Genomic DNA, 17,273 nt, shown 5'->3' on the forward strand with positions numbered 1-17,273 from the left:
ACATTATGTTGACACATTTTGCTGTTGCCCTAATCTTCCCCATATCTCCTGACTCTCCTACAATAAATTCTACTGACTGCAGTAATGCCTGTTTCTGAGGGCACAGCTGATCAACTGCAGGCTTTCCTGTTATTGAACTCTGCTAACAAACTGTTCATGACTCTAGCAGATGTTTTTGCTTTCAAACCAACGGGAACTTTATGGACTGTTCTGAATTTTTTTTTGTTCTTTCTATCCCAGGGGCAACTACTAGAGCTGTCAAGATTAGGGAAGCTGCTATTCAGTGACTAGCTGCAAAAACACTAGCCCAGGGAGCAGCATCCACTCTGCTTTGTCACCGTATTTCTCCCTTGTGTAACACTCTTACGTTTTTACTGGAGATTCAAGACGGCTTTACGGTGAAAAAGAAAATCAAATTTAAGAAGAGTTTTGGTCCTATGCTGTATGCCTTTTCCTGAGGAATCACAGCTTTGCATAGGTCTTGCAACAACACACATTTCAGCGCAGCTTCAGACCGCAGCATTAACTCTTTCTACCAAAAAGTGACGACATGCTGAATTCCACAAAAAAGCTCTGCCTTAGAGTTCACCAGCAGGGCAACAGTGATAAAGCCTTAGCTGAGGTCAAACCTCAGTAATTTATTTTGCTATTTAATAAAATAGTATTTATGTACCACACCTATCACAAAAGCAGGCATTTAAAGAGAGTCTGGTTTTGATAGCAGGATCCCATAACGACGGTCCCAGCCTTACCACAGGCAACGCAAGCTCTACTCCCACTGCCCTTAGTGGGAGCATGCAGTGTTTTGTGAGATACGACCTTGTAAGACAAGTGATCCTTGCTGGAGATTTGCCATCGCTGTACTGCTTATTACAGATATACATATGCTCATTTTTTTCAAGTTAAAAATGGCCTTGAAGTTACAGGAACAAATATGTCCTAAAAATGTAAAACCGATTCTTTCTTCATTTCTGGGTCACACACCTCTTGCATTTGTATCAAGTTCCAAGATGAGATTAATTTAAGTCCAGAGGGACATTTCCAGGAATTCGAGCTCAAAAGTACTCTTTTATCTTCCAGCTTAATTGTTTGAAAATGTGAAATCACACTGGAAATTATGGCAGCCTCTGACTCATCAGTGAAGCTATTCTTATGCTCTAACAGAGTTTTTTCCAATTTCCAAAGAATTACACTATCATGCAGGATAGCAAATAATAAAATTCAAATTCTTCAAAAGCTTTGGAGCAAGTAGTGTTTTTTCTTGCACTCCTGTAATTTCTCTTTTATTGGGAAAAAGTCACAAATGGCACACACACAGACAAGGAGCAAGCAAGCCCTTGCTGCACAGAGGTATTTTACTGGCAATTGCAGGTGTTTTGTACCTTCCTAAAATAATACATTCAATGCTTTGCGTTTGAGCTAAGCCTATTTTTAACTTTTTGCTATTCTTACACCAACATCTGGAACAAACATATATCAAATTCCAGAATGCAACTGAGTTTGTTTAATCTAGAAATACACAAACATGCAGAGATTTGTACAATTACCCGTGGAGTGAAAAAGTACAAAGAAAGTGAGTGTTTATTAAAAATCTAAGGTGAGAATTAGAACACACAACTTTTGTTTATGCAGTATAACAGGACATGAGCTTCTAAAGTCCACTTATAAATGCAAAAAACCTCCGTAAGCAAGCATTCAAGGTCAGTTTTTAAAAGCTGGAGTGCTACCTACAGCAAAAATCAGAGCTTTGCCATAAAGATTTGGCAACGGGCAAAAAACACCTTTGAGCTGCTCAAAAATAATAGTAGCACCTTTAATCTCTGTCCTCCTTCAAGGGAAAAGTGATCTGCATCAACTCTAAATCTGGAATATATTCCTGTCCCTCCATCCTGACTAGCTCTACTGAACCACTCCACATTTAACTAAGGAAAAACAGAATCTCGGCGAAAACTGTTGTTCATCATCTTTCATAACTTGAACACTGTCATCTCATTTTCTACCCTCAAAATCAAAGGTGCAGGTGCTTTCCCATAATCTAAGGTAAATTTTTAAAGTTTACAGACTCCCTTCTCTGCAGCTACAGGATTAATCGTACTACTGTATTGAAGAAAGAATATTAAAAGCAAAGGTCTGAAAAAAACACATTACAAATTTAGTTATTTGTGTGATAATTGTTAGTGCTAGGAAAACTGCACAGAAGTGACTGTGGAGACAAAAGTTTCAACACAAGCCAAAACAAAGGCTGAACTACAGCTGAGCTGATGTTCCTCTGGAACTCCAGGACCCAAATCACACAGTTCAATGATTAAGTATGAAAAAACCCCATTGTTTCGAAACTTCGCTGTGATATTTAGTGACAAATAAAGAAAACAAACAATTTCTATTAACCTCAAATAATCTGCATAGGCATTCCTGACACATGAGCAAGACCTAGACAAATACACATGCTTGACAAATATTGGAATTAACAAACAGTGGTTTTGTTCATAGATGGGCTAATTATACGATAAATACCTAGACCTAAGAAAAATCTTTATTCATTCAAAGATTATAAATTATCATCTTTCAGCAGCATAGAAGTGTTGGAACAAAGAAACACTACAGCTCAATTGTAGTGTGCGCACTTATGGTTTTAATTTGTGAACAATAAATCATTAGTTTTACTTAGTTCTGTGTACTTCTTGAACCAAAAGGTTTTAATTTTCTCATTTATATAAATAAGCTTTACACAATTCGATTTAATTGAGAGTTACATATGAAAGTCCCAATGTGCTCTTCTCTAAGGGATGGATGTTTGTCCAAATTAAGAGCAAACAAAGGCATTTGCAGACTATAAAGACTATTTGTTCTGTGCTGCCTGCTGTACACATGCCTGCAGACACCCAGAGAGCTTTCCTTTATTTCAACTGAATACACAAAATTTATAATTCGAGTAAGATTCTAAAATTTAGTAGAAATTGAAACAATGTACTCTTAAGTAATTCATTAACTCTGAAGTCTATCCTGTGTCCACATGCAGTCTCTAGTGATGTCCATGGCAAACAGGTATGCAGAATAGAAATTACATATCCCTTGGTTTCGTACAAATCACACACTAACATCTGATTTTGATGCTTTTTCTGTGGTTCCTAAGTTATATCTAAAATGATCATAGGTGGTTTAGAGACCTGAGGTAATCACATGCTTGTCAACAAGCTTCAGGAGTACTTCTCCTAAAATTAAGCTCCACAATTTGAATTATTTACTTCATGCTACTTCTGGAACTACTGGCGCATTAGTTACATCGTGTTACCCGTGACAAGCAGAATATGACAGTTCTGGTTTAGGTCTACATGCAGCCACTTCAAATTCAACAGGTTCACCTTTTTTCCATCTTACACGTGTGATCTCACTTCCATCAGAGGTTGGTTTCAGTATCCCACAGTCAGATTTGCCATGTAGTTCAAGTCCAACAACTGCTTAGTGAGTTTTACTGCACGCATGTTCCTAAATCTTCTCTTACAGCTCATAGCTCTATGCCTGCTGGCTCTACCTCTGCTCAAGTTTGACAATAAAGTGAAGACCAGATTTTCATTTTAGACAGAACGCTTACAGCCATGTTTAAAATAAACTGTTTGTAGTTTGCTGATATGCTCTATGTATTTTTACTTGTGGCTATATGTTACTGAACAAAGTTCTGTTTTTAATGCATTTTTCAGCTTGTAAACTTCTGCAGGAGCATGCCATGCAAATTAAAATATCCTCTTTTACCCAAAACTTCTCCCCACTCATTTTTTTCCCGTTAGGACTTTCTGAGATTCTTGTATGCATAAACATCATAAAATTAAGCTAAAAAACCCCTGTAAAGCAGGAGTTTAGCCAGCCTAACAGTTATTTCATACCACCAATTGACTTAAAGATTTATTCATTCATTATTCGTATATTGCCCACAGTTTATTAGGTGATTTATAGACCATCCATTTTCTGTATCAGCACTTTAATCTTAAAGGAATAGGTAGGTCTGTAATCAGGATATGAATTCTCCTTAGATTTTGCCAGCTTTGATGACTGCTTTAATTGCTCCTTACTTTACACTGGTCTGATAGTCTACAGCCTGGCATTTTTTTTTCCCCTAAAAGGTGCTGATTAGGTGTTCAGGCTTTGCCGTTACTCCTGGTTGCATTGCAAGACAGGTATGTGTTCGCTGTGCTTAACTTCAGCTTCCTTTTCTACAGTTCCCATAGGAAACCAGTAAAGTACAATGAACCTTTAAAGCTGAGCAGAGCTAGAACCTGGTATTACTCGCAGTACGGAGTATCTTAAGGCTGTCCAACACTTTAAATGCTCAGATTGTGAGCAGACTATCGGTTCTGTACCAAAGGATAACATATATATTCTTTCCTGAGTTAAAGAATAATTTCAACTGCACGAACCTATGGTGAAATCCATCTGATGGCCATCTTTAAAGAATTATGGAAGAGGTAACTATTTCTATAATTCACTGACTTCAAAAGTATGTTTGACATTATTGTCGGGAAAATTATGTTAACCATGGATTACTGTTACAATCAAAGTATGTAGTGAGAAGTCAAGAGGCTTAGTAGTAAATTTTCAAAGCAGTGCGTGGGGATTTACCCGTTTGACTCCCATTAACGTCAATAGGAGTCGCGCGGCTAAATCCCTGTACACTGCTTTGAAAACTGACCCCTTCGTGTTGATGGACCCCTCTCTAAGAAGTTCCAGATGACCATGTAAGAATAGTAAAGAACTGTTTCAGCATGTGCCCTTGTTCATTATTGTTGTTTGTACACATCTGAAAGTATTTTAATTCCTATACGCAGTGCTGTTTCCAGCATTTAGTTTATAAAATAAGGATTAAGATGGGCAAGTAGTCAGTAATCTGATGAAGCCATGCACATGCCCAGGTGTATATATGCATCAAAAACTTAACATACATTGGCAGCATCCAACGCACCTTACAGAGTTAATTTTTATCCACCTCATCTATATTATTTCACAAACACCCATTATGGCTGAAGAATGTGGCATGATTTACTCCATTGCTCATATGCAATGGTGCAGCACTTTTCTGAAATGACATCTGCCCTGTTTCTATTTACCCCAATCAGTCCTATGCTCAGTCAGAAATTAAATTTGCTTCCCTTTACCACTTAATCCTGTTTCCTGTAGGGAGCAGGAAGTGCAGGTTACAGTTTTAGGGAAACTCAGTTTTCCCTTAAAAAAGACCATGAACTACAATTTCATTAAAAACATCTTTTCTGGAACAGGAAGGTGATCCAGATTAACTTGCAATCTGTTACGCCTCCAAGTGTAAGAAGCAAACCTGAAAATTCCATTTTCACTGTTTGTCACTACTGCCACCAAATCCCAAATACATGTAACGATTTTGTAAGAGAGATGCATGCTTGGAATCAGTTTCACTTGAAATTTTTTAACTGTAGTCATAAAATATATATAAAATATATTACACATATATAATATATATATAAGATCTGCTACAGTTTTAAACACAAATTCCATTCCATTATCTGTATTGCTTATATTTTCATATATACACACACTCATATTTTCATGTAATATTTGGAGAGAATACCTGAGTCAAGATAAACACTTAGGAATTAATTCTCTGAAATTCTGAAACTCATTTTTATGTATAGAGAAGTCCTCCTCAAAATTTCAAGGAATTATAAATTATTCCCCAAGGATCTGGATTTTTAAAGAACATCTGCACAACTCCTTTGAAACTACTGATGTGGAGACCAAGGAAGTTCTTTTAAAAAGTATGTTGCATTCTTTTATTATATGGCAATAAAAAAAGTAAAATTTCATGAAAACGATACACTAGCTAGAGGCAATTTCATGTAGAAAGAATAATAATGGCAAACTGAGAATCTAGAAAATTTAAAAAAAAAATTCCCATCTGGATAACAGTTAAACATATGTACCCGAGTAAGTACCTGAAATATCAGCTGTGTGCCGGTTGTACACAAAATACCAAGACAACAACACAACGCAGTTTTCCATCTTTAAGTGTATCATGCTAACAACTAACAAAGGGTTAGCTGCAATACTCTTGCTGAGATTAGGCAGGGAAAACCTGGCAGAATCACCAAAACGTAACACGTCTTGTGATCAGGCACTCGCTCAATCTACTAAAAGGCTGGCTTTACACCCGCTCAGCACAGATGAAGCAGCCTCCCCTATCTGCCTTTCTGCAGATCGCCCGTAGCTCTGCCATGCCCATCTCCATCACTCGGACTTTTCAAGAATGGTGTGTACTTTCCTGCAGTTTTAAGCCCCTAACACTCAATCGACACAATTTTGTGGAAGGGCCCTCATCTGTGGTGCACAGGTACATCTGAAAGGCCAGTAGTTTAGGCAACATTCATGTGATCAGTACACAAAAATGATGGCAGTTTAAAATGTTAACCCACACACCACTGCTTGTTCCAACTCCTCTCCAGGCTTCGCAGCACGGCAGCTCATATAAACTCAAGTGGGCTTCACCCACTTCAGGGTAAGGTCAGAGAGTTTTGTTTAGATAACCTTCATCGGCGGATTACGTTAAACTGGCCAACTTTGCTCTGAAGTGCTACCAGTGCTGCTGCAGAACCAGTAAAGCCCAGCAGAGACACAGTAATGGGCAGCTGAGAGCACTATACTGCTGAAACGACTCCAAACTCACGTCTGACCGTGGCCATGCAGAGATGTCACAGAAACAGAGCAAAAAGGCTTTGAACACCTCGTAACTACACGATAGCGTAATTGTTGTTACAGAACGGGCTCTGGTTTTGATCAGTTTTATTATTTGAAATTGAGCTCCGTTGTGACAGACATTGAACATACACATAGCAAGATACAGCTTTTGCCCCACCGAACATACTACACGCACACACACTATAGTTAGGTATATAGTGGGGTACGTACCATAACATATATTCTTTCATATTAGTGAGAGAGAAAGAATACACTATTAAATATGCACACACAAAAGACTGCAAGAAGAAAAATAGAGGTAGAAGGCTGAGAAGTGGTAGAACACTAAACGTAATTATCAGCCCCAGTTCACTAACTTATTACCAGGCCACCATCACGCTCTGCTGTGCACAGAAAAAGGCTTGCAGACCAGAATGACCAGATTCTTTGCTGTGTCTGCTCGGTGTTACTCGTATGGCAGCAGTTTGGCTACGATTACATGCATCGTAGCTTGTTTTTCATAGTATCTGTCTTCACAGCACATATTCACACAGCTATTTAATACACTTGCTACTCTTACTTTCAGTCCTGCTTTCCACTGCACCATATGCACTACCTCTACGTATGGAATTTTTATTTCCATCAATGGAATGTATGAAAGGAATATAAAATAGGCCATAAAGAACCGCAATGTTGCTTAGAGACAAAAGTCTTGCTTAGGGTGCATAGCTTTCATTAGAGGGAGCAGGAAGTGCAAACATGATGTCAGAGTTACAGAGATTATCTGTATAAATTGTGTTATCATTTAGCCCAAACAAACAGTGAGGAAAGGCTAACCCCCTCCCTTTGAAGACAATGAATAGTTACTAAGTTTGACTTCTAACGAAAGCCGTTTTCAGTAAAACGCAAGATATGTACAACAGTTGGTCCAGAAATGAAAATCTGTTGTAACAGCCAAAAGTCAAAGGCAGCGATAAATACAGACCTTAATCTTTTCAAGAATCCCTTAACGAAGTCTATAAAACTGATTATATCTTCAGGCCTAACTCAAGTGCAAATTCTTACTCAGAAATAAGTAACAGCCCTGCAAGTATTACCTGGAGACCAGCACAGGAACAAAGAACGAGAATACAGAGTACTGGTTTGAATCCTACCATCGTGGAATATGAATTAAATTGCATTTAGAATAAACAATTAACGAGACAGCAGAAGCCTCAGCTACATGTCCATTTTTCTGAGAGAGAAACAATTTCCAGAAGTGGTCAGAGTGGGATAAAGAAACACTGCATCATTCCCTTTAACACAACAGAAATGGTCTTTGATTATTTAAAAGCCAATTGCAAAGATCTGTCTTCAAAACCTCCTATTGGAGGTTTAATAGCAAAGAGGTGCAAGTACACTTACCAGCAACACTACAGTAAAGTAGAGACTTTTGTTTTAACAAAATCTATATTTATACGATTACATTTCCTATGGTTGAGGGCAGCTGTAATTAATGGATTTCCCTCCTTCCCCTAATGCAGTCATTTGTCAATTTAAACACAGAATGTCCAATCAATTTTGATGTATTTAGTAAGCAATTTGTCAAAGAGCACTGCATACCAGTTAATATATTAATTCTTGTCATTGGCCTGCTTCTGACAACTGCAGGTCGTCTCCATAAAATTGGTCCTGACGAGCCAAAACTCTTGCCTGGAAAGTGAAGGTGCCCTTTCCAGAGCCAGAGGAGAGAAATCATATCTCATTTTACTCCATACCTTTCTTGGGCAGTTTGTGGTCTGATTTTGAGGGTTTTTTCATTAACGTGTTAATTGTCCACATTTCAGATATCTCAACTACAGTCCATTCCCCCAGTGCAGTGAAAAAGTGAGTTCAAAGAGGAGGGGTAAGGAAGAAAGGAAATAAGAAGTCTGAAATGAGGATGTAAGACTTTCTGCTGTTATGCAGTTACCTATTTTCATTGCAATTCCATTATGTACCATGCACATGTCTGTACTAATTCAAACAAGCAAAAACAGAAGGCAGAAGGTACAGAAGTCAGACAAAGGAAACATAAGTTAAGTCAATCAAATATATAAGACTTTGGGTTATGGTAGTAGAGACAGAAGTACTCAACAGAAAAAAACCTGAACACAAACAGCAGATTGTCATGGACATGAAAAGCACATCTTAACAGCATGCTTCAAGAGTTTATACTACCAGAAGCATCTTAATTCCTAAGTACTAAACAGCAGGAAGCAAGTAGTATTTAAAGAATAAGTAATGATGAAATTTGGCAATTCTCTGAAGAAAGCCAAGTCCTTTATATTGCAAATTGATGTGGACACCAGAAACCCTCCTATGTATGCATGCAGTGCCTCGCACAGCTCTCCTCCCGCTGTCAGGTCTGCTATGACAGTCTAACTATACCAGGTGATGGTATTTACGTTATAGGACAAACATCTAGGAAGAAGAAAATGTGACTTACATTTCCTTCCTCTGTTGTGATTAGATTTAGGAGTTGCTCAGAACACAGGCAAATAAAGAGGAATACTAGAGACACAAGTAAGGTAAAATATTATGTATTAAATCTGAGAAGAGTAGGAGAGAAACATCTAGCACCTAACACCCAGCACCGAAGACCTGAGGACTGCAATACATCCAGGGCTTTGCAGAATCAACTCTTACGAAAGCAAAAGTAACTCTGAAATCTGCTCTGTCAGAAGGTGAGGAGATTCTCCGGACTGGTTATTTTTACTCTGGCCAACTACAAAAAGCCTGAAACAGTTAGGAGCAGGCTACCGACGCTTCCTGCAGGCCAGCAGGTTGTGGAATGCAACATGCAAATTCACTTCCAAGCTATGAACTTACAGAAAGGTCCAAATCTCTCCCTACCCACTTTCTCACCTCTCTGCACCAGCCATGGCCGTGATAAAGCGCTCAGGTAGATACGAACTGCATACTCTGATCCAGGTTTCTGCAGCAGATGTCACAGATGACCTCAAAGCAATGAAACAGCTGTGCTAATCCACTTACAAATACCCCTGGGATAAAGGTCTTGGACACTTGTTATACAAAATATTTCTTCAAACAATGGTTCCTTGTTACTTCCTTATTAGCACGAATGTAACTTTAAGATTCTTTAAAGTTATTAAACGCTGAACTGTGTGTAAATAACTAAATGCAGTGTTTTTAGAATATTCTCTTTTTATCACAAGATCTCACTGGCCTACTTTATACTTTTCAGAGACTATGGAAGATTGTGGTCCTGTGTTTTGGCATCAAACCGCGTATTTATGAAAACCTGCACAGTATAGCCCTCTAACCAGACCGCCAGACGTTTCATTGTTCTATCCGTCTGCTGACAGAGGTACTCTGTGCTAAAAAGCACACTGAGTATTTTTCAATGACCCAGGGGGCAAAGGTCACTTATTATAAATGGATAATGAGACCTAATGCAATGTTCTGAGTGTGGACAAAGAAAGGGTCTATCCATACCCCCTTGTGACTTGGTCATTCAGGCTTTTATTTCCCCTGCACACTTAATGGAGCCAAACAATTGGCAGAAATGCTATACAGAAACTGAGAGAAACTGCTGTATTCTACCTCTGATAGACAGATACAAATAGCGACCCTGAAACGGCGCCAGAATTCCTCTTACCACTAACATGGCAGACAGATGTAACATTCACCCGAAACCCCTATTTAGCCATTTGCTGGCAATTAAACTTACTGACGGAAGTGATAGCACATCAAACCACAGGCTTCAGCTAATGTCAACCCATTACATTACTGCAGGTAAGCAGAGCCAGATAACTTCGTTTTTGCCTGTATTTAATGGGGGGAAAGCTAACAGGTGTCTTGGGCTCTTTTGTGTGAATCCTGGTTTAACTCCATTTTTTTTAGAAACTTCATTGAGTAGCTTCAGATAGAATAAATCCAGAAGACAAATAAAACTTCGAAGAAGATCAGATATACACAAATTTCTCTGTTAATGCCATTGTTACTATGTTCTCTGGATTCTTTTTTGTCTTTAGTGTTTATTATTTTTCTTTACATTCCACACCCATCTTAATGAATTCCTATTATGTGAATTAAAACCTGAATTAAAATTCTTCACTGTAATTCAAATAATACAAAGTCATTATTTTGTTGAAATTTAGCTACCACTCATTCTTCTTCCTTTAAAAAGTTTCCCATACAAAAACATTTGAAATGCATAGCATTTGAGCTGTTAATGAAATACACAGAGTGAACCATATCCATCCCTGATTTCAGTATGTGGGATAAATGTGATCTGTGTACATAAGCATTGATGCTCACAGAAAGGCTTTTGTTCAGACTGTATCTATGCAATACATTGCTTTTAATTGCAACAGAAACTAAAAAGCAGGCAAACTACTTTTACAAAATGTCCAAAACTCTCCAGACAGCATTCTGTGCTCTTGGACCCATACTGCAATAACTGCATACTACATACAGTAATTTATGTATTTATGCGCTTGATAATACGCAGGGGAAATAGCTGAAACCAATGTGGATGATAAACACATCTACAACTAGAGCAGGGAATTTGGGGAGGGCGAGGGTGGGCAAGAGATCTGGCCCAAACAGGCAAGCTGCAAGGACTCATAAACAGAGGTAATGTTTGTGACTTAAAGCTAGTTTTGGAGACTGTTTCAAGACTACTCAGTATTGCTCTTTTCCCTGAAGACGCTACGTTTGGTAGTCTGGTTAGGTAATTCTGCAAAGCAATAGCCTTGACAGCCCTAAAGAACAATAAATACACACAACAATGGACAGTATCCTTTTATCCTAATACTTTGTCTAACACAGATATTTTAACTACCAACAGGCCAAGAGGATATATATTAAAGGAGAAGTGCTGGGAAAGGGTCTTAACTCTACCTCCTTGGTGGCTGGAAACAGATTATGTTTTTTCTTGCAAACATGTCTAGCTAAACATGACTTACTGAAACACTGCAGTTTCTGTGAATGAGCCTGTTTGCCTTTTTATCTCCTTATCATAAAAGTTATTTAATGCCATCATCAGCAACAGGTGCATAAGCAATGGATAAAAATATAAATATCAAAATGAATTATCGGCAACATAAGCAGACTATGTGGCAGCAGTTACCTTAAACTACAATATGAAATTAGACCTATGCTCTATAGTTAATAGCTTCTTTTAAAAGCTTTGATATACATTACAAATATATTTGTTGACCTGATTGTACTCAATGCTTCAAAATATTTGTGTGAAAATTTAAGTATAGGCTTGCACACCTAATTTCAGACATACTCATTTGAAAATAGCGATCTGTATTTGTATAGTAAAATATTATACAACCAAAATAACATCCTTGCAACGACCTTTTATCTCAAAGCAGAACTCAAATACCTATAAGTGAAAGTAAAATAATGCAGGAATCTAGAAAAAAATTCTAGCCAAAAGGCACATCTAACACAGTGTTGTGTGCTATTAATTACTTTTTCATATTCTTTTCTACCTTTTGAGTTTTCTTCCTTTTTCTGTGCAGTACGGAAAAAGGAAGACCCTAACCTTGTAGGTTTCCACAACATTTTGAGCTCGGAGCGCGTGCAACAGATGAACAGGTAGAAGCAACAGATCTAATCTGGCGCCAATGTCACTTTTACCAGTCACATTCCAACATACTGCCTGTTGGCCCAGATGTCCACTTTCTGCATTTTAAAATGGCTGTGTCACATAACATGCTGGCGTTAGCTGCACTGACAACTGTGCAGAGGGTCTAGTTTCCCCATGACTACCTTTACATATGCCAAGAGTTGGTCTCTTGTGAAACTGACTGTTGTATCACTTTGATCTTGACTACACCCTAAATAAAAAAAGAGAGACTTGCTACTCACTGTTAATATTCTTCTCTTTTTTTAATTGTCAAAATAAAAAAATAACATAAATACTCATTTATCTGTAAAACCAATATAAAATACATGGGTTTATATATATATAAAATATATATATACCATATATCTCCAGATATAGATATTTTAAATGTTTCTGAATATGCAATGCCATGCATATTGGCTCCCTGCGAACGACGTGGCTGGATAAGACACAGGACAAGGCAGGTGGGCAGCTGTCCCTGGAAGCGATGCCAAGGCTCCCGAGGGAAGCAGCTGTCTGAGACTCTGGCTGGAAGTAGCCCAGCAATCAGGAATTCCAGGGGAGAAGGAAAATGCAGATGCACTCACTTGTCACTGAGTATTGAATTCACAAGAGGAAATGGCTAAAAGTATGAGAAGAAATGAGGTGAAGAAACCCTGAAGACTTTAGGGGATCTAGTGGGTCACACTTGCAAGGCCTGCCAAGTGCTCACATTTTGGCTATATGATAGCCTCACAACTTTGATTTGTATCAGAAAGAAACCATATTCGCTACCTCTACCATTACTAATATGGTTGGTTACAAGAAGCCCTGTTCTGGGGTAGAACATGTACTGAAATAAATGCAGGTTGAAAAACCAACTCAGAAAGTCACACTCGGCTTAAAACGTGCACATAAGACAAGACAGAAAGTTGTCAGCTACTTACAGCCAGCAAGAAGATACTGGTAGTACTGTACGGCATCTGCAGCCAGGAGCAGTGGATGGTTTGCATTAAATGGTGGTTGGAGTTCATTCCACTGAGGAGTTCTGAGGTAAAACACAAGACTATTAATTTTTAAGCTAATACAGAGAATGTAAATCAGTGTTTCTGTCATCACATGTAATTATCTATACAAGCTCACAAAATGTTTGTAATTATTTAAATTAGCTTGTTCAAACACTGCAATACACCACAGGCAGTTGAGCAGCATGACCAAATCACGCAGATTGTGAGGCAAAGACAATACTTGTTTGTTGACTGCAGCATGTATTGCGCAAAAAAAATGATGAAGGCGGTTTAGATTAAGTTGGTAAATACATTTAGGACCATTGTATGTCATGCTGACGTTATATAAACACACAACAGAAGCTGGGGAACTTTTTTGTTCTGTTAACTAGCATTGCTTTGATACTGTAAAGTCATTGAGCATTTACAAACTGTGAAAATAAAGCTGTGTAAAGTTATGGACTATTGATCCAATTAGAATTTTCAATTCCATTACAACCTACTCATTTCAACAATAATGGTCTAGAAGTCTGTGTTGTAATTTTAATTAGGGTGGGCCATTCCTAAATAGCTTGGTAAATCAAGTATTGATCAATCTAGTCCAGCCATAAGCAGCACTAAGGAATATAGGAGACAAGAAAAATCGATAGAAAAATATTTTAAAACGTCAAAAGCACTGACAACACTTTCTCATCAATTTTTGTTTACTTTCTTCCACATGTCAGGAATAATTTCAACTGTCTTAAGAAATGCTACCTTCAGCTACTTACAGGATAACTCACCTAATTCTTTGCAATGCTTCATTGTGGAAACCTCACTCATGTCTCATGGCAGAATTCTGTACTTTAACACTATTTAAATAATTGTTTCTAGTCCTTATATAAAAAGCTAAATTACAATCTGATCATTTAAAATCACTAACTGATAAGGATCTCTACTGATCTCTTAACATGTTCATGTAGCTCCACACCTATAGAAGTATTTAAATGGTTAGCTCCCATTCAGACATGTAAGAACTAACAGAACTATACGAAAAGGTAGGCTTGAATTTGCTATCAAGAGTCCTCTCTTTCAATGGAAAACTTAAAGTTTATCTTTAAGACTCTTAAAGATAAAAACATGGGTGAAAATCATGATGCAGTTCATTCACCCCTTCCAAAAAAAAGCTCACGATCATTTTGTGGACAAAAAGAAGAAGAAAAAGTAAAACGAATGAGCTACCTAACCAAAGTCCAGCTGGCTCTTGGGCATGTCATCATTTCCAAAGGTGTGTCATCACTAATCTTCGGAGCAGTGCTGAGCGGACGTGGTTCCAATACGTGCTCCACCAGGCTACCGTAACAACTGACAATATACAACGACTCCACTACAAACTGTTTTGACTGATCTGTTTGCAAGAAGAAAGAAAATCTTATTGCAATAGCACAGCAGAAACAGAAAAAACGCTTATAGAAATAGTAGACTATTTATTCTTTCAAGACCCTTGCCTTTATATGCTTGCAGTCAAGAATGTGAATTAGAAGGGAAAGGGCTGGAGAGACAAAGAGAAAATTGTACAAAGCACACAATTTCCCCCTTGTTTCAAAAAAATACAAATACCTCATATAAAAGAAGGTGCAACAGAGTTTCTCACCAAGGTGTGTTCAGGTAATTACACATTGCCAAACATATGTCTGTATGTCTGTGCTTTAGCAAAGGTGTCTCACCTTTACCTCACAGCTTTTTCAGTGAAACTTCACACAGTATCTTTGGATTGAACTATCAAAGTTTGTTTTCTGTCATTATATAATAATACAAGATCAATGATTTATTTCACTAATTAAAATTTCTTTTAAATTGTCCTATTTACCAAAAGCACCCCAACCATGTTCCCAAAAAATCTCCATTGTCACTGAGTTTAAGGAACAAAATCTACAGATAAGCACCATCTGCTCAAAAGTTATCACAAAATGAGAAAATAAAATAGAGAATTTAAATTTAAATGCAGGTCCTATTTTTGTAATACACCAACCTTTTTCTCTTTTCAGACCAGGATTGTTTGCAAACCATGACCTTGATGATCCAAAGACTGCAGCGACACAAAACTCTCCTCCCACAGACTTACTGGGTGAAATCTGTGGAGCTGGTTTAGATTTGCTTAAAGAAAGAACAAAATAAAATTATGACAGTTAATTCTCAAAAATTAAGAAGTCCCTTGCTTAATAGTCATTCTAAGATATTAATTCAGAAGTGGTGAATATCTGCAGTTCCCATAAGATTTAGCAGGATTTACAGATCCTTGGTGTTTCTCAATAATAGATCCCAAATTCCCCTTGAACGCTGAACTCATTAACTTGAACAGCACTGGCTCATAATGGAGAATTGGTTGGACTGTTTAAAAGACCCAATATTGAATATTTGCATTCAATAGAAACAACTTCTGAAGTGAATACAAACATTTGTAATCATAAGTCCTTTGGGAATGAAAATACAGATTCTGGGTCGGTCATTCTAGACAGTTGATATTTTCTTACAAATAATGCTAACATTGATGGCTGATCGGTTGTAACTCAGCGCAGTCCTGATGTGATTGAAACCACCAGGATATATGTGACATGGGCAAAAGGGTAAGAGGGAACAACATGCGGAGGATACAAGGAAAGGGAAACAACGCACACACTCATGAGCTACGTGTTAAAACAAATCAGTAATTATGTCATGTAAAAAGAGATTAAGATACATTCTCCTGCGAAACACCACAATGTACATGTAGCAGATACAGCGGTTTATAATTATGTTTCATTGAAACATCATTTAGTGTTCCTCATTACAGGAATCTGAAGATATGTAACATTATGCTTTGTATAAACTCAAAACTACTTTCAGAGCATTGCCCATTTCCTCAATTCGTTAAACCAGGATTTCACCCTTTCCTTAGGAGAAAAGCTGTTTGAGAAGTTCACACAGGATTCCTCCTTCTCCACGTTCCCTTTTTTCCAGTCTTTTTAATTGGATTATTTTATATTTCTCTCTGTATGCAATTTCACTGCTTCCTTCTCTTGTGACCTCTCCTTTCCTTTTTTCTTCTATTAATTTCTTGTTCCACATTATATCAGCCTGTGATTGCACCACATTAACTTGGTCATTTTTAAGTTATGATCTTCAATTCTAAGAAGGGTGTGTGTGCATATATGTATGTACATACATATGTACACAATTATTGCAGTATTATGATGGAATTAAGCAGCAGAAAAGTATTTTAAAGCAGCAGAAAGCAATTCAAACACTATGCATAATTATAATGGCATTTAATTCATACTACCATTTTTTTTTGTTAACGACAAATTACTTGTATACAGGTGAAGTGGTTCAACAGAATGAACCAAAAGGGATATTAAAGCAAGAACAGATTATGAATCAACATAATGTAAAAATAACACAAGAAAAGCAAGTTAAACTAAAATTATTCTACAAGCTGGGCTTCTCTACAACTCCTGCAGCTGGCTGCAGAGACTGCACCTCTCCAAAGACCTATGTCTTGGTCCCTTACAGCTCAGTCCTGATCTCACTGAAATAAATGGCAAAACTTGCACTGATCTCAAACACTCAATTTCCTTCCAACAACTAGCTGTACTAAGTGACACGTGGAAAATATGGCATATGGTTAAAAACATATAGCCTCCATCGTTACTGTCACGCAACTTGAAACACTTAAAATTGCTTTCAACTTGAATTCACCTAAAGCAGCAAACACTTTGTATAGCATACCAGAAATTAGGTAATTTATGAAAATGGGAGAAAAGACTAATTGTTTGCACTCGCACTTTATTTTCAGCCATGTTTCTGAAAGGAATTTACAGAAAGTGTAACTGAGTTTCCCAACACCTTGTGCAGTATTACTCTACCAGTTTTACAGATGGACTCACTGAAGCAGAGGGGCTGAGCTACCTGCCATAAATCACACACACGGCAAGCCTATGGTCACA

The 17,273-nt window shown here is 37.6% G+C and overlaps 1 protein-coding gene across 7 annotated transcripts in view; it reads right to left on the minus strand.

Moving 5' to 3' along the window:
• The window catches only part of BCAS3 (BCAS3, microtubule associated cell migration factor), a 386,307-nt gene that overhangs the window by 214,415 nt on the left and 154,619 nt on the right, over window positions 1-17,273 (minus strand). For all 7 annotated transcript variants that reach the window (XR_657522.1, XM_009278231.2, XM_009278229.2 and 4 more), the window contains 3 exons: window positions 15,320-15,444; window positions 14,530-14,695; window positions 13,249-13,349 (listed from right to left, as the gene is read on the minus strand). Coding sequence is in view for 6 of the 7 variants with exons in the window: in XM_009278231.2 (XP_009276506.1) it covers window positions 13,249-13,349; window positions 14,530-14,695; window positions 15,320-15,444 (392 nt within the window). In the remaining variant the exon portion in view is untranslated. The remainder of the gene's footprint in view (window positions 1-13,248; window positions 13,350-14,529; window positions 14,696-15,319; window positions 15,445-17,273) is intronic.

The sequence above is a fragment of the Aptenodytes forsteri genome, unplaced genomic scaffold (genome assembly GCF_000699145.1).
Source record: "Aptenodytes forsteri isolate BGI_AS27 unplaced genomic scaffold, ASM69914v1 Scaffold66, whole genome shotgun sequence".
NCBI classification, from domain to species: Eukaryota; Metazoa; Chordata; class Aves; order Sphenisciformes; family Spheniscidae; genus Aptenodytes; species Aptenodytes forsteri.